General features: G+C 42.0%; 1 protein-coding gene across 1 annotated transcript in view; it reads right to left on the bottom strand.

Annotated features, from left to right (window-relative positions):
* The window catches only part of brwd1 (bromodomain and WD repeat domain containing 1), a 54,317-nt gene that overhangs the window by 31,128 nt on the left and 6,109 nt on the right, over positions 1–17,080 (bottom strand). The window contains exons 9-21 of the mRNA XM_056284133.1: positions 13,498–13,598; positions 13,097–13,167; positions 12,009–12,109; positions 11,815–11,855; positions 11,595–11,696; positions 9,532–9,685; positions 9,268–9,402; positions 7,865–7,993; positions 5,148–5,296; positions 4,681–4,757; positions 3,424–3,636; positions 3,039–3,222; positions 1,949–2,039 (exon numbers count right to left, since the gene is read on the bottom strand). Coding sequence (XP_056140108.1) covers positions 1,949–2,039; positions 3,039–3,222; positions 3,424–3,636; positions 4,681–4,757; positions 5,148–5,296; positions 7,865–7,993; positions 9,268–9,402; positions 9,532–9,685; positions 11,595–11,696; positions 11,815–11,855; positions 12,009–12,109; positions 13,097–13,167; positions 13,498–13,598 — 1,548 coding nt within the window. The remainder of the gene's footprint in view (positions 1–1,948; positions 2,040–3,038; positions 3,223–3,423; positions 3,637–4,680; positions 4,758–5,147; positions 5,297–7,864; positions 7,994–9,267; positions 9,403–9,531; positions 9,686–11,594; positions 11,697–11,814; positions 11,856–12,008; positions 12,110–13,096; positions 13,168–13,497; positions 13,599–17,080) is intronic.

A 17,080-nucleotide genomic window follows, 5' to 3' on the forward strand; every position in this document is an offset into this window, starting at 1 on the left:
TGGCATGAATGATTGAATGATTAAGAACCAGGTTCATGATTTGTTTAGCATCTAAAAATCTTTTCAAGAAAGACAATTCCAAGTTTATAAAAAGTAACTGCCAAGGGTGCAAACTTAAGTTAAAAAGATGGACAATGTATCCCAAGGGCCTTTCCCAAACCACTCCCTACCTTCGACCACTTCACCAAACGTGTCCCTCCAAATCAAGTGACAGTTATAGAGGGCAATTCCAGTAAAGGGGAAGTGTATGAAAACAACTGGTAACCACCCCCCCCCCTTACATTCACCAGAAGCAGGATGCAAACGTTGCCATGGCTCTCAAGAGAACACCTCACTATGCTGCACTAGTACTTTTCACAGTCTTCCCATGTTCAAGTACCTTCAAAAGGCAATGTAGAAAACATCTGTGAGTGATAATTTACTTTTTCATTAGCAATCATTGTAGAAATTTCAGTTATTTCAATGCGCTTACTACACACCAACAATCAATGGAAAGTCCAGTAAATTAGTATTGAGAGAACGCTAGGCAAGGGGATAATGGAAGGACAGGTATATCATTAGTTACACCCCAGCCTTAATAACCATGCAGACCGATTGGAGGCTTTGTTTCATTTCATGTCCAGCAATGACACAGTTTCCAAAGTTTTGGAGAAGGCCAAAGTTGACGAAATGTGATTATACAGGCAAAGAGAGGATTTACAGACTGCTTGAGCGAGACCTACTGTATAATAAAATCATTTCCAATGTTATTGTCAGAACAGCCACTACTCACTCCCAGGCTTAATTTGCAGAATTTATTTTTTGAGAACATGCTCTAATTTTTTCTCATGAACTTAACTGTCAAGTTTTTTTCAACACTCCATATAAATCCACCAAAATAACCATGGGCTATTAAAATAATAATTCTTTTCTATTTGATATATGCATATATACTGAAAATCATAATAAAAAAATAGTAGTACCCTACACTTGAAGTTTTCTACGTACTTCAGCATTCCACTTCAGTAAAGGGGTAGGCACATTTCCTAAGTCAGCATTGATGGAGACTGATGGAGGGTTTTATAAACCACTTCCCTTCTCTTAAGTGGTTAAGGATACCATTCATATGGTGGGTACATCATGCAAACAAATGCCAAGTGCATAGGGGAAGGGTACAGGGGGTTTCCAGTGTGGGAAAATGGCAGCACAAACTCACGTTTGCAGAGGCTTCAATCAGTACCGACTATGCAGTGTCTTTGTCCATGTGTACGTCCGCATCTAAGTTTGTGTCATCATGTGAAGTGTTTATTTTGATCTTCGATTTTTTTTTCTCTCGTTTAATGCCTGGGAGAGCTGGTGTTGGATTGGCAGATAGAGCTTGGTCTGCTGCATCCTGTGGTCCCAGGGACCATGGCCCTGCTCGGAGTTGCGCCTGAGAGGAAACACCGAGGTGGTCTGGCGGTGGCCTAACCAAGCGTCGACTGTGCAGTGTTTTTCTCTGCGTCTGCATTTGTGTCGTCATGTGGAGTGCGGAGGAGGTGTTTCGAAGGGGTCTGGCTGGGAGAGCTAGTGCTGGCTTGGCTGAGGGAGCCTGGTCTTCTGCGTCTGGTGGGCCCAAGGACCGCCGCCCTGCCTGGAGCTGCGCCCAAAGAGGAAGCATCAAGGGTGGTCTGACAGGACGTGGAAGCGAGGCAGACTAAGCTAACTGCTAGCCTATGCAGACTGGCAGTTCCGACAGTCATCTTGGCTGGCGTGCGTTCTCTGGACAGAGGAATTTTTGGACTGTGTTGCACTGAATGGATTTTTGGTGGTGTCGTTTTTGGAAATTTTGGATATTTTTTTTTTTTATCTTTTGTGTTGGCACTGCTGTGGGCTGGGTGAAACAAAATTTCATTTCTTTTGTGTATGTAGGTACATGACAGAAATGACAATAAATTGTTCCTGATTTGGGATTGAGCTTTAGATTTACCCGGCAACTCCCATAGGTCACACGTCTCTTCTTTGCATTGTAGAGAACAATTTCCTCCTCTCCTTTTGCAGTCCGAAAATCCTCCTGATTCCTGGAAGACAACATATTCGTGGAAAATAAAATAAGTATACCTGAAAAAAATAAATGTTAGGTCTGTGTACTTGCAATAGGTTTCTTCATAAAACCCACCTCTGTCTATTTTTTTCTCCCCATCAGCTATCAGATTGTACAACAGAACTCGAGACCCAAATTGGTATTATGACATTTTGTTATTGGTCCATTCACGGATTCCAATAAGGAAACATGGCTGCAATAGAATTCACCTAAATCCTTCCTTCATCAGTTATCTTTAACCCTTATAGCAAATATGCGAAGCTAATAACCATATGAGGAACTAACAGGAATAGATATCCAACTCTAAACTCACAGCTTAAGTTGGGGTTTTTTTGCCGGGGTCCAGACCTTTGAATCTGCCCACTCCACTGAGTTGACTGATTCTTCTGGTCTGGCATCATTACATGAAACAGCAGTTTCTCGGTTTAAAAGGGGATTATCCAATCAGCACCACAGGGGGACTCACGATCAGCCAATCAGCAACACAGGCGGGACTAACACTGTTGCCAAACACTAGACAGCACTTCTTCACAATATCCCCCGACATCGTAATTTGTTTTTGCTTTGCTCCACCCTTAAAAGCCTGGAAAAACCAGTATGTTGGCACGACTACGCATCACTGTCAACTTAAAAGGACGTAAGATTGAGGCAGATACATTGGTCTCTAGTGGTTAGAGAGAAATCAAATCCGCCTCCCCCAGGAAATCAGTTAGAGTGGAGGCAATGTCCGACTGAAGATGGAAAACAATGTAACAAACCGACAGTTCTGTCTGGTATCAGGCAAAGTTTTAATCAATGTCAGATTACAGTCACCTAAAGCTTTGTAAAACCTTTAAAATCTTGTGTTTTTACAGTCATAACGTATTTTTAGTGGAAAAAAAACCTGCCGTTTTTTAGCGTTGCACAGCAAATAACTGCATTGTGAAATGTAAGGAAAGAAGGCATAAAAAAAAAAAAAATCAAACTAGGTTGTAACCTGTAACTGCTGAGTGGGAGATCTGGTACCACCACTCTGCGTCTCCAGGCCTGCAGGTCTCTCTCAGTGGCCATCTGACTCCGAGGAGCATTCTGATGCATTTGCCGTACACCCTCAACCTGCCCGCTGCGACGCAGACCCACATTTGGGGGAGACTGCACTTCAGCACGATCATTCACAGACACTGCAATGGAAGGGATGCAAAAAAATTGTTTAATGGCTACTTAGGCTAAAGAATTTTCCTGGAAAATACAAGTTCATGAAATAATTAAAATATTGATCATGCTTGAACTTACATGACAAGTTTATTGATACAGAAAGTGGAAATAAAAAGCATCTAATTGTGCAGATAAAGTATCCATAATTGTATTGAAAACATCAGTACCTCTGCGTGGGGTACTTGGTGCTGGGACTGGGGCATCAGCCTGCCCTTGTACCCCTGCTGCAGCCTCTACAACTGCCCCAGTCCGGTTCTGGCGGTCTTGCCGCTCCTGGAGCTGTCTGATGGCTTCATCAAGAATGCTGTTGCGTCTGGTTGCAGCCTCTTCATGCTCTGCTGTTTGCTGGCTGATGACCTGCTCCACCACTTCACCGTCACCTGAAGACAGAGTACAGATGATGGAATCATACTGGGTCCAAATACACAAAAAACACAATCTGGCCGTGTCTGCGGGTAGGAAGCCGGATGTGGGTAAGTGTCCTGGTCATTGCACTAGCGCCTCCTCTGGTAGGTCAGGGCGCCTGTTCGGGAGGAAGGGGAACTGGGGGGGAATAGCATGATCCTCCCATGCGCTATGTCCCCCTGACGAAACTCCTCACTGTCAGGTGAAAAGAAGCGGCTGGTGACTCCACATGTATCGGAGCAAGCATGTGGTAGTCTTCAGCCCTCCCCGGCATGGGCAGAGGGGGTGGAGCAGCAACTGGGATGGCTCGGAAGAGTAGGGTAATTGGCCAAGTACAATTGGGGAGAAAAAAACGGGGGGGGGGGCACAATCAACGCAGGCAGGATGGAAACTGACTCCAACTACTGACTGACTAATAGGGCTGGTAAGTTTTGAGTTTTGATTGTGGTTGGTAATATGGCTTCTACATCAGCCAGCAATAGTTTGTTTTTAGCCAGAAATCAACACTGGTTTCAAAACCAAACTGAGGAATTTGTTGGGCCTTGTTCACTTGTTAGCCAAAAACAACTTTGATTCTTCCTCAAACTTGCCACGACCTGCCCTTTTTCTTCTGCATTTGGCTGTGACAGTGAAGACATAAAAACTCTGGCCATATAGGTCCTACCTGAAAGCAACTGTTAAAATGAACTACAAAAATCTTCAAGGCTTTTTCAAGATGATTTATCTTTAAAATAGTAGAAGATATCAATGAAAAAATATGCCAAAGACATTATGCTGAACACGCAACATTGTCAGAAGTAGGAAAAGGAAAGATATAGTGCAACAGCTAATCAGTTAATTTGCTTTGTGCACTAATAGCCAAAAATCGGTATTTTATTCTCTCTGAAATCGGTCAAAATACACCCTACCCACCAAGAACTATCAGAATCCTACAAGTCACAGAAACGCAAACAACATCAGTCTAGTGAGCAAAGCTCTAAATATAATCAAAAAGTGCCCATGTGCAGTTTCATCCTTACTGGTGGCTACATATCCCAGCTGAGGTACCAGGTGTTCCGCTGAAATGTTCTCCCGGCCTGGGACGAGTCGCTGGAACCTGGAGATTGGGTTTATATAAGAAAAAAAAAGAAAAAAAAAGTTTATCATGTATATATTTCAAACATACTATATTCTAAAGTGGTTTCATTCGTTGGTTGCCATTCTACATAACAAACAGGAAAAATACTGAAAAAAAAAAAGTCAGATTGCTTAGAGAAAAAACAAAAACAAAAACAGAACCAACAATGGGACTGATCATTTTAGCTGCCAATATTTTAATATGTAGTGTCAGTAACTAATAGTTGAGTCGGCCAGAGCATTAACCAAAATCAGAGCGACAGTGAATCCATTTAATAAAACAAAGTATCTCAGAGTTGAATTTCAACTATCAAAAGGCCTGCATCAGAATCACAGAAAAATGACAGTCGCATCGTTGAATCAGCCTTACCCGGGTGGGTGGGGGTTCCCATCCACATCCACTAAAAAGGGCGGAGGCATGAGGTGTGGTGCCTGCTGTGTCTGCTCATCCAGCACAAAACCATTAGCATCCCGGATCAGCGGTCTGTAGTCAGTGTGGAAGAACACCTGGTCAGGAAGCTTTGGAAAGAAAGAGGGGACAAAGTCATTCTCTGTCCATACACACAGGCCATCCAGCTTCTTGCAGTGTGAAACAAAACCATATGACCAGTTTTCTCTCTATGCCTGTCAGCATTACAAAGATTCAAATTATTTTATTTTAATGTGTGCTAACCTGAGAGATTGAAGGGATCAAATATTTGACGAAAACAAACTAGAATCATGATTTGTCTGGGGGCCTGTGAGCAGAGGGTGAGTATTTAGGCTTCATAACACATTTTCCCTAATTAGCCACACCATACCCGCGTCCATAGCAAGGCTGTCAATTATCTCATGACATCAAATCTGAACTACTAGAACTGAAGGACCAGACTTATTAGAATTGTCAAAATTCAAATAGATTCAAATCTTAAATCATTATTTTGGTCATTAATAAGTTTAATACTGGCCAGCTGTCGCATTACACAAATGGCTCTGCTCTGACACTACTGGACTTGTCACGGAACAATACAATCTGCACACCACATTACTACAGACAAAGCTTGCATAATTTATCCATCTCAAATATTTGTTGACGATTTATAAATAGAAAAAAGATGAGGAAGCCATCTGATCCTGAATTTTTAAAGGATAAGAACAGCTTGTTCATAACTAAGAACAGACACACAAGGTTACAACATGTTGAATACAACAGGCTGGAAATGTACTAATATGAATATAATTCATAATCAATGGATCCACTACCATATCTTTGAAATAGATATTTTATTAAAATTAGATTTTAAGCTACTACATACATCATTTGAAGCATGATTTAGGTTTTGTGCACTGATTTTTTTTTACTTTGAATTGGATTTGAATCTTGAGGTGTGATGTGATGCGACAGCCCTAGTACACAGGCTTTAAAGCCAGCATAAACTGAGCTGCAATGTAGTTTTCAAGGCAATCATTCATTTAAATGTAAACCAGCCTGTTACCAAAACACAGAACTGGAAGCTGCTATCACTCTCAAATTTACTCACAGGTATCTTAACACAAGGACCAACACTAAACAACAACTACATCTGAAATCGTAATGGTTTCTGATGCTATAAAAGGTTTTTTTACATGAGTAATATTCAGAACTATTGGAGTAAAACAGACCAATATTTTCAATTATCATTGGTTAAGACACAAAATGCTTATTTATAACTAAAACCCTTCAATTATGTATGTAAATATACCTCAATTTTATAAGGTCAAATAACTCACAGACTGAACCTTACAGAATAAAAACATTGATAGGCTGCCTGACCAAACTTCAGCTTAAGAAGTTTGAGGATTCCCACTGCTCTTCATATAACCAGTGAGGGATTGAGAAGACTTTCAAGAAGCATTCTGCAGCACAGACTAGCTACACCCTGCCAGTCAAAGCCCTCACACCTACAAAAATTCAACTTTTCAGGAATCAAGAAATACATGGACTTTGTTAGGTTTCAAAAAGTATAATAATGATTTGCACCTGTGGGCGGCTCATTGCATTTGAAGGTTTTTGGGGGGCTGGCGAGCAACAGAGCTGACTGCTCACTTTTTCAGCAGCCTGGGTTCCAGAAGTAAATTTCCCCATTCATTTTCTCCATAGATATTTCAGAAAAAACCCTATATCAAGAGTTCAAAGCTTTGAGCAGATCTAACCAACTACGAGATGAATCACAGAGAAAACATGGTGGAGAGCAGGTTGGTAGCTGACAGAGTATATGTTAATTCACTACGTTCCACCTTTCAACCATACAGCTGTTTACATCTCCACGGTAACAGCAACGTTTGTGATTGGCAGAACTCAGTGAAGGATTGTGGGTAGTGTATTACTTCACAAGGAATTAAACATGGATTCCTTTTTTGGGGGGGGGGTCCCCCTTTTTCTCCCCAGTTGTACTTGACAAATTCCCCCACTCTTCCAAGCTGTCCCGGTCGCTGCTCCATCCCCTCTGCCTATCCAGGGAAGAATGCAGACTACCACATGATTCCTTCGATACATGTGGAGTCGCCAGCCACTTCTTTTCACCTGACAGTGAGGAGTTTCACCAGGGGGACGTAGCGCGTGGGAGGATCACGCTATTCCCCCCAGCTCCCTCTTCCCCATGAACAGGCACCCCGACCGACCAGAGGAGGTGCTAGTGCTGCAACCAGGACACATACCCACATCCGGCTTCCCACCCGCAGACACGGCCAATTGTGTCCGTAGGGATGTCCAACCAAGCCGGAGATAACACGGGGATTCGAACCGGCGATCCCCATGTTGGTAGGCAAAGGAATAGACCGCTACGTTACCCGGATGCCTGAAACATGGATTCTTAAAAACAAAGTTGAAATCAGACTGACTTGTGGCTTCAACAGGAGCATATACCATTGTTTCACAATATTGTAGCTCGTGGTAAGCCTACCTTGTAGTCAATACATTATGGCTAATGATCAATTCCATATGGTGGCTATGAATGGCATTTTCATTTCTGGAACCCAACATTTCAGCTCTACATAACCAAAACTAGAGAAAAAAATAGTGATGCATGCTTTGTGTAACAGAAATCCATTTATGGGATTTATTCTTGCCTTCTCATAGGGCTTGGAACTGCCAAAACCAAAGATGAGCAGATGGCCATGGGAGTCGGTGCAGGCAAAGCGCTGCCCATCAGGGGTGAACTTGCAATCAAACACGGCTCCATGACCCTGTCCCTCGATCTGAATGGAGAGACACACAACCAAACCCAGGACCAACGGTCTATCAGTGAGACACTCACATATTCAGCTCAAAGGTGTTTTTTTAAGTGACATGTGCAGGGACACAGCACCTTCAAAAAAGTGGTCCCTGGGACAAGTAACAGAAATAATTTAACAAACAGCAGAAGACAGACAGAGAGAGCGAGCGAGCGGGCGAGCCACACACACGTGCGCGCGCGCACACACACGCGCGCGCGCACACACACACACGCGCGCGCACACACACACACACACACACACACACACACACACACAAAGTAATTGGGATGGACTGTAAAACAAGAATAAAAGCAGCTCTTATCATCCCAAAGAAAGGTAATGTGCTTGAAGGCAGTTACTTTTCCTTCATTAAATTTTCCTTCTAATATGTTCCCCTTTTGGTCAATGCATTACACTATTAAATTACCCCTGTGAAACTTTGAGTAGATAATTCCACACAAACAGAACACCAAGTCTACAGTGGGGCTGTCAAAATTGCCCAAAAATTACATTCAATTAGTCCTTCTAAAAAAAAAAAAAAACATAGGTTCGAACCCATTCAAATATATTTTTGTGCATTATGTCCATAAGAGGGCAAACCAGTATGAGAGACACAACTACTTGTATAGGTATATTTATCTCAACGGAAACGTGTCTTTTAAAAGATCTACATACCTACGCATTACAAAATAAACTCTGCCATCTTTACCACACAGTTGTTGAATTATTTGCTCATTTCAGCTTGAGCTAAATTTCATTTTCAACCAATGAAAGTGACGTTGTGTGACTCCTGTCTGTCATGCAGCGTGTTCAGTGCAGCGGCCAAGGCCCTCGCCAGAACTCGTGAGGCAGACAGCCACAAACGAATATTAATTTTCACACTCAAATTTTACTTTACTGACATACGTTTACTGATACCCTGCTGGGAATTTCTATAGGCTTGGCCCTTTTTAGACAGATTCGAAGTGCCAGATCAGCTACAGAACTGATCTCGCACTCCAGATCAGTTCTGTAGCTGATCTGGCAATACACTTAATCCCCACCACTAGAGCTGGTGGGGATTAAGTGTATTGCTCAATAACACTGTTGGCAGAGCAGGACTTAGCTGACACAAAGACTGTGACCCAAGTCCTGTGTGTTTAGGGCCAGTCTTCTTTGACCACAAGGCTATCCTGACACACAAATTCACATTGAGCTTTATACCGGTAGTTAGTTTGCCAAGGGGCAGCAATGCTCCATATTGGTAATTAGTTTACCATATTGAAGTAGTGCTGTGTCTTTGTTCCTCGCTGCAGGTCCCATATAAAGACATTCCCATCATGACCAGCCGAGAGAATAATCCTGGGGTCAAAAGGGTGGGGCTCTAAGACAAACACCTCAGCTTCATGGCCCTGCAAAGAGAAAAAAATGGTAAGCACAGCGCTAATTTAAAAAAAAAAATCTGCCCATCAGTCTTGGAACAGAATTGTATCTATTTCATATTATATCGTATCTAGCCACCTTAAGGTGGTTTATATTACTTTAAGTATATGAAGCAGTTGTCCTGTGCAGGAGTTCCACACTTTGAGGAGGTGGTTGTTGACAGCTGTGATGACAGTACTGTCATGGCGGTCCCAGGCCACCATGGTGACCTTGGGCTTGAAGTAGCTCTCTTCTTCAGTCATTTGTTCAGCACTAAGGAGAGAGGCACAAAGCACAAAACAAATAGCAGATAAAATAACAACAGGAACAAATAGCAGCTCTTTAAAATTATATTTCAGTTATATTTCAGATAAGCTACACTTCAGTGCTTAAAGTGTATTTCATTATTATTATTATTCAATCACTGGCTCAATGATTCCTCCCTCTCCACCTCAGGCTGATGTGTGGTGAGTGTTCTGGTGCAAAATGGCTGCCATGCATCACCCAGATGGCACTGCACATTGGTGGTGGTTGGACTGAGTTACCCCCTTCACTGTGAAGCACTTTGGGTGTCTAGAAAAGCACTATATAAATGTATTATTATTATTATTATTATTAACATCCCTTTAATATATTCCACCTGACACCATGTACTATGAAAAAGACAGGCAAGATGAGAAGAAAGATTCCTTGACAACTTCACCCATTCGATCTAGTTTAAATACTTAGATGAATTAAGAGCACAGGATTAAAATTGAGTGGGGCAATAATTCAATATCATCAATTTCATCTGGTATTGTTGGGGATGCAATTTCAATATTTTCTTAGCGTGATATCATTTTATTCTCTAAATTAATAAAGAAAATCTATAGCCCAAAATTTCTCACTAAATGAGTATTATAATATTTTGAGGGAGTAACAGTTGATAACTAGTTTTGGTTTGATATTACACTTTATGTTACCAAACAGTTCAATGTGATGAGCCTCAGTTGGATATATTTAATTGCAGTATTTTTGCATATGTAAAAAGATAATATAGACACCATGTACAATTCCCTAATTTTACCGTGATATTTCTCCTATTACCCAGCACTAGCTTAAAAGGCACAACAAGAATACCCCCCTCCCCCCAAATAGCATAAACTTATCGAACTCGGTCATTACTTATTATTGGTAGTCTGTGTCAGTGTCTGCAGAGACCCTGACTTCTGCCTGGCTTTCTTGTTTCCTGAATGTTGGGGATGTATCTGGGCATCAACTCTTTGGCACTGGGTCTGTCAGTCAACGCCTGCAACCAGTAGCGCTGCCTGTGAGGGTAGGGTTCTTTGAAACTAACATTTAGCAAGTTTGCTAGATTGTGACAGCTAAAATGACTCATAATGGCGGACAAAGCACCTCAAAAGCGAACATATAGCCAGGCGGTACTGAGAATAAACCTACCAACCATTTACATTTTTTAAAAGCTGAGAAAATAAGCTTTATAACCATGTGTAGCATATAGTAAACAAAAAAAGTTTTGTAAAAGCCTAATACTACTGTTGCACCATATGGAAGCCAGCTGGATATTTCACAATAGCATCTTTACAAATCTTTTTGTTTAACCACATGCAAGTTTGGATCTCAAGTTTGGATCTCAGCTTTTGAAATATATAAATGGTTAGTAGATAAATCCAAACATTAACAAAGCAGGAGGCAATGTTTAATTGTAAGGGCACAAAATGTGGTGGGTAACAGATTTTGGTGCAACAGCAGCATCCAACCATCCATTATCCAAACTGCTTACCCTGCTCTCAGGGCTTTGAAAATACTACAGAGATCTTTATAAACTGCTTCAGCGGCTTTATTGCTGCCGCTGCACCGTGATGCGATAATCATGTTCAGAGGCCATGGGCTTCGCATCTTGCTGAGCTGGGGAGGACGGGCCAGGGTTTCAAATTGTGTTTACAAGCTGCAAGCGGCAGAATTTAAGCGTCATCACAATTAAGAAACTGATGGTGGAATTTGGGATATTAGTAAACATTCACATAGTGGCCCCTTGCTTTTTGGACACGGACCTCTTGGGAAGACTATCAAATGAAGACACTTTGAAAAAATGAATAAATAAGTAGGACATAAATAAAAAGAATTTACAATTGGGCCACATTTGCTGATAGTTGTGTACAGCACTGAAGACAGCACTAACCCTGGAAGACTGGAGGACATGTTGAGCACGATGCACCTCCACTGCTGACGCTGATGGAGCCTCCAGATCCGTGCTGTTCCATCACGGCTGCCGCTCACAAACCTGAGAAGAGACATATGCAGAGCAATCATCTCACAGTTTATTTCTAACATGGCTAAAGAGAAAAAAAAAAAAAAAACGTGGCTGGGGTATTCAAGTTATTATGATGGATCCATTTTACCTTTCTCCGAAGTGGCAAAATTGGATGCTGTCAACTTTGTCCTAGCAAAAAAGCAGAAATATGGACAATGAAGAAAGGCATTGCATTACTGTGATACTTTGAAGGAGTATGGAGTTAAATCTAACACCCAAGTGAATGCACTCATCTTCCACATTTTAAGAATCAATCAGCTTTTAGAACACCTGAATTCTTACCGTGTGGTCATGAAGCTCTGATATCTTTTCTGGATTTCCACATCCTAGATAATATATTCTGATAACATCATCAGTACTTCCTGTCACCAAGAACATACCACCTAAAAAAAAAAAAGACAAAAAAAGTTAACGGGTCTCCTAAATGTAAGCTGATATGTTTGATAATCTTTTTGAGATCCATTTCGATAAAACTACATCAAGGGCTCGGTTATAGTGACAAAAAATCAAATATTATCCATCCATTCTCCAAACCACTCATCCTGCTGTCAGGGTCGAGGGGATGCTTGAGCCTATCCCAGCAGTCATTGGGCGGCAGGCGGGGAGACACCCTGGACAGCCCGCCAGGCCATCGCAGGGCCGACACATTCACACCTCAGGACAATTTAGTATGGCCGATTCACCTGAGTTTGATATAAATCAAATATAATGATTTTTTATTTTTTTTAATTTCCCCCCAATTATACCCGGCCAATCACCCCTCTCTTCCGAGCCATCCCAGTCGCTGCTCCACCCCCTCTGCCGATCCGGGGAGGGCTGCAGACTACCACGTCTCCTCCGATACATGTGGCAGTATCGGAGTGCAGCTACCAGGACACATACCTACATCCGGCTTTCCACCCGCAGTTATGGACAATTGTGTCTGTAGGGACGCCCGACCAAGCCGGAAGTAACACGGGGATTCGAACCGGCAATCCCCGGCAACGGAATAGACCACCACGCTACCCAGACACCCCATATTATGATATTTTTGACTGAATATCTCAATATCAATTATGCAAAAAATATTTTGGGTATGACTATTACTGCTTTCATAAAATATTTACACATAATATCAAGAAATATTCATTAGTAATGTGGATATGATGACCAAACAGCTACATTCATTGTTCCTTTCACTCAGCTAAAACAGTCGAATAAGTTCAGAAAATTGTGTCATTGTACTGTAATGTCGCCTTTAAGACCAAGGAATGACAATATTTAAGTTACTATATCACCATATTACCAGAACAAACATTCCACACGATACCTAGTCTCATATCACGATATCAAAACTATATCAACATATTGCCCAGCTCTAGATACATTACCAGGACTGAAGGAGGAGCACACAGTCTGAACTCCTGGTCTTGGTCTCTCAGTAAACTTATGAGGACGATCACTTGAGGAGGAGAAGAAAAAAGTTTCAGATACATCTTCCTCTAAAAGCCACTTTCATATGAGGATGCATGCCAAAGAATTGTCTGGATCAGCATTGGCCCTAGAGAAGTGTTCTTGTTGTAAATCATGGGCATCTTTTGTTTGGCTATGTTGGCAATAAAATCTGGTTTTAACACCTCTTGCAAGTATGACTACTGTCTGACTGTTTTCTACCATTCATCAACATCTGAGACGGAAACGTTTCATCTAATGTCATTGTATAGGCCATGGGTCTTTTTTGGTGCCCAAGATAAAATGCTCTCCCAAGAATGTTGTCCCCTTCCCACCTCACCTGAAGTTGATGTTATTGACGTCCCACTGCCAGAAGCAGACGGTAGCATCAGTTCCAGTGGACAGCATGTAACGTTTTGAGCCCTTGGCAAATGGTGAGAACTGACAAAAAAAAAAAAAAAGGTTTGAAAACAGCCACCAGAAGAATATTCATGTTTATGACTTGAATCCTACATATAAACACCAAGGTTATTTGCATGTTTTTCTTTTTCTCCCTTTTTCTCCCAATTGTACTTGGCCAATTACCCCACTCTTCCGAGTCGTCCCGGTCGCTGCTCCACCCCCGCTGCCGATCCAGGGAGGGCTGCAGACTACCACGTGTCTCCTCTGATACATGTGGAGTAAGCCAGCCGCTTCTTTGCACCTGACAGTGAGGAGTTTCACCAGGGGGACGTAGCACGTGGGAGGATCATGCTATTCCACCCAGTTCCCCCTCCCCCCTGAACAGGCACCCCGACTGACTAGAGGGAGCACTAGTGCAGTGACCAGAACACACACCCACATCCGGCTTCCCAACCGCAGACACGGCCAATAGTGTCTGTAGGGACGCAAGACCAAGCCAGAGGTAACACGGAGATTCAAACCACTGATTCCCGTGTTGGTAGGGAACAGAATAGACCGCCACACCACCCTGACCCAGTTATTTGCATGTTTGAATGATTTCTACTCATTGTGCTTGTGAGGCCAAACATTTTGTGTTGTATTGGCCTCAACCAAAAAAAGTCTATCTATCTACTACTTGTCTTATTAATTATCTACTATCTACTAGTTGTGATGTCTGTGAATGTTCTCATTCATCCAGGTCATACTTATCCAAAGGAATTGAATCAAGTGCAACTGGACTTGGTTATATATCCGTGAAGACGTTTTGTTGCTATGTGACAACACCATCCACAATAGGACCAACCTCAGCCCAGACCAGATTTGCCAACTACTGGACCTTTGCCTGAACACTACATATTTCCAATTCAGGGGCGAGTTTTACAGACAGAAACACAGCTGTGCAATGGGCTCACCAGTATCGCCCATTGTGGCCAACTTATATATGGAAGAGGTAGAACACAGGGCCCTGAACTCCTTCAGAGAAACACCTCCGAGCCACTGGTTCCGATATGTGGACGACACATGGGTCAAAATCCAGACACGAGGTACAAGCGTTTACCAAACACATCAACTCAGTGGACAAGAACATTAAGTTCACAAGGGAAGACGTAAAGAACAACAGTTTGCCCTTCTTGGACTGTGACGTCCACATTGGGGAAGACAGGAGCCTCCACATTGGGGTTTACAGGAAACCTACACACACAGACCAATATCTACTTTTCGACTCACACCACCCTCTGGAACACAAACTGGGCGTCATCAGAACTCAGCAACACAGAGCTGACAATGTGCCCAGCAGCACTCAGGCCCAATGGGAAGAACACAAACACCTGAGGGGAGCTTTAAAAACCTGTGGCTACCCCAGTTGGACCTTTGTGAAAACTGCAACACATTCCAGAAAGACCAACTGGGTGAGTGATGAGGAGAAGAGGAACAGAAGGAATAACATAGTCATCCCGTATGTTTCTGGGGTCTCCCAGAAGAAACTCAGGAGAATTTTTAACAAACACCGCATCCCAGTATATTTCAAACCCAGCAACAAACTCCGACAAAAACTGGTTCATCCCAAAGACCGTGTACCACACACCCAAAAAAGCAATCTGGTGTAGGCTGTACAACGCAATGAGAATTGCACTGACCTATACATAGGAGAAACCAAACAACCACTACACAAACAGATGGCCCAACACAGAAGGCCAAACTCCTCAGGACAAGACTCAGCAGTTTATCTACACCTAAAGGAGAAGACACACTCCTTCGAGGACAGCAACGTACACATTTTGGACAGGGAAGATAGATGGTTTGAAAGAGGGCTGAAGGTAGCCATCTATGTGAAACTGGAAAAACCATCCCTCAACAGAGGAGGTCTACGACACCACCTATCTCCCACTTACAATGCCGTCCTTTCATCTCTACCCAGGAGACTCAAAAGCTTAGCCTCCAAGAACAACAATCGGTCACTAACGGCTCCAACAACTCATGACCACTGAATGGAGCACTAACGAAGTCGAAACTAACACCTAACACGACCGTCGCTGCTAAACATCGGAACACAAAAGAGCCATTGACATCAATAGCTCTAATAATGACTTCAAAGAGGTTAAATATCTGAGTTTCATCACCAGCCAGTCAGACTAGCTTGGTCTAGTCAGAAAGGCACGAACTGATTAAGCCTCTTGGATGAGAGGCGAAACGTCTTCATATATAACCAAGTCCAGTTGCACTTGATTCAATTCCTTTGGATACTACGTTGAAATGTGAATTACTAAATCTGATCAACTTCATATTGTTTAACCTACAATGAAAGGTTAACTTTCAAAACACTCTACATATATGTTACAGGACATAAATTGCAAGCCAAAATGTATGAGAACAGGGCTAAACTTAATTTCTTGGTTTCATGTAAGAAATGTTATGGGAAAATACAAGCAAACTGCTCGGGTCTAGAGGTTTGCCAAGTGCTGGCCTGACCAGGGCCATGAGTGACTGCTTCATAACATTTTACAGACCATGGGCCCATCTTTAATGTTGGAACTACATAAACTACAGGAAGACATTGAACAGATAGCACACAGATCCCATGTTCAAAAATAGGTCCCAAAAACAAAAATTCAAGAGCTGCATCTTTATTCAGGGATGTAATCAATTAGCAACATATATCAGGAATAGGTAATGAAAATGAATTCTCCCATTTGAAATACAACAGTCCCATGCCTGAATATCCTTAAGAAATAAAAGTAAATCAATGGAAACTGTAATTACATAGACAAGATCAGCAATTTCTTTTTTAGATGAAAAGGGTGACAAGTTTCAAAACCAATCCCATGTAGGGGGGTTAACTGTAGCGAATTTAACATAATTTAAAAAAAAAAAAAGGCATTCTGGCACGCGATAAAACAAGAAATACAGTGGCCAACCATCCTGCCAAACCATCCAACACAGAGCAGACAGTGACTAAGTAGTTCAATTCAAGTAAATCATTACATTACATTCAAGTTCATCATTGGCCTATTTCTTCTCTCTTTTGGCCTGGTTGGGCTGTAAACTGCAGCTTAGACGTTTTCTTCTTTCTCACCACCTTTCTCACAACAACCTAGATACATTACCGTTGTGGGATAATGTAATTGAAAGCTCCAGAAAACCTCTCAAATCAAGCTGCATATTAACGGTTATCCTGCAATGATAACTTAACTTTGAAAAAAAAATGGAGGATGTTAAGTGTTCACTGTGATGGACGCCTTCTCTACAGCAAGTTTCAAGTCTCTGTAACTTAATTTTCATGTGCTACTTGCATAAATGGTAAAAAATGGCAGCCAGGAAGATAGGAAAAACACATTCCAAAAGAAAAATCAAACTACGGTATGCTTTAGAAAATGTTCAGGTGCAATGAAAAGTTCATACAATTTGATGACAAGGGGCTAAAAAAATGCAAAAACCTTTGACATCCATGGCAGAGAAAAGCCCACAAGCTTAATCACAAA

This window comes from Lampris incognitus, chromosome 7 (assembly GCF_029633865.1).
Source record: "Lampris incognitus isolate fLamInc1 chromosome 7, fLamInc1.hap2, whole genome shotgun sequence".
Classification (NCBI taxonomy): Eukaryota; Metazoa; Chordata; class Actinopteri; order Lampriformes; family Lampridae; genus Lampris; species Lampris incognitus.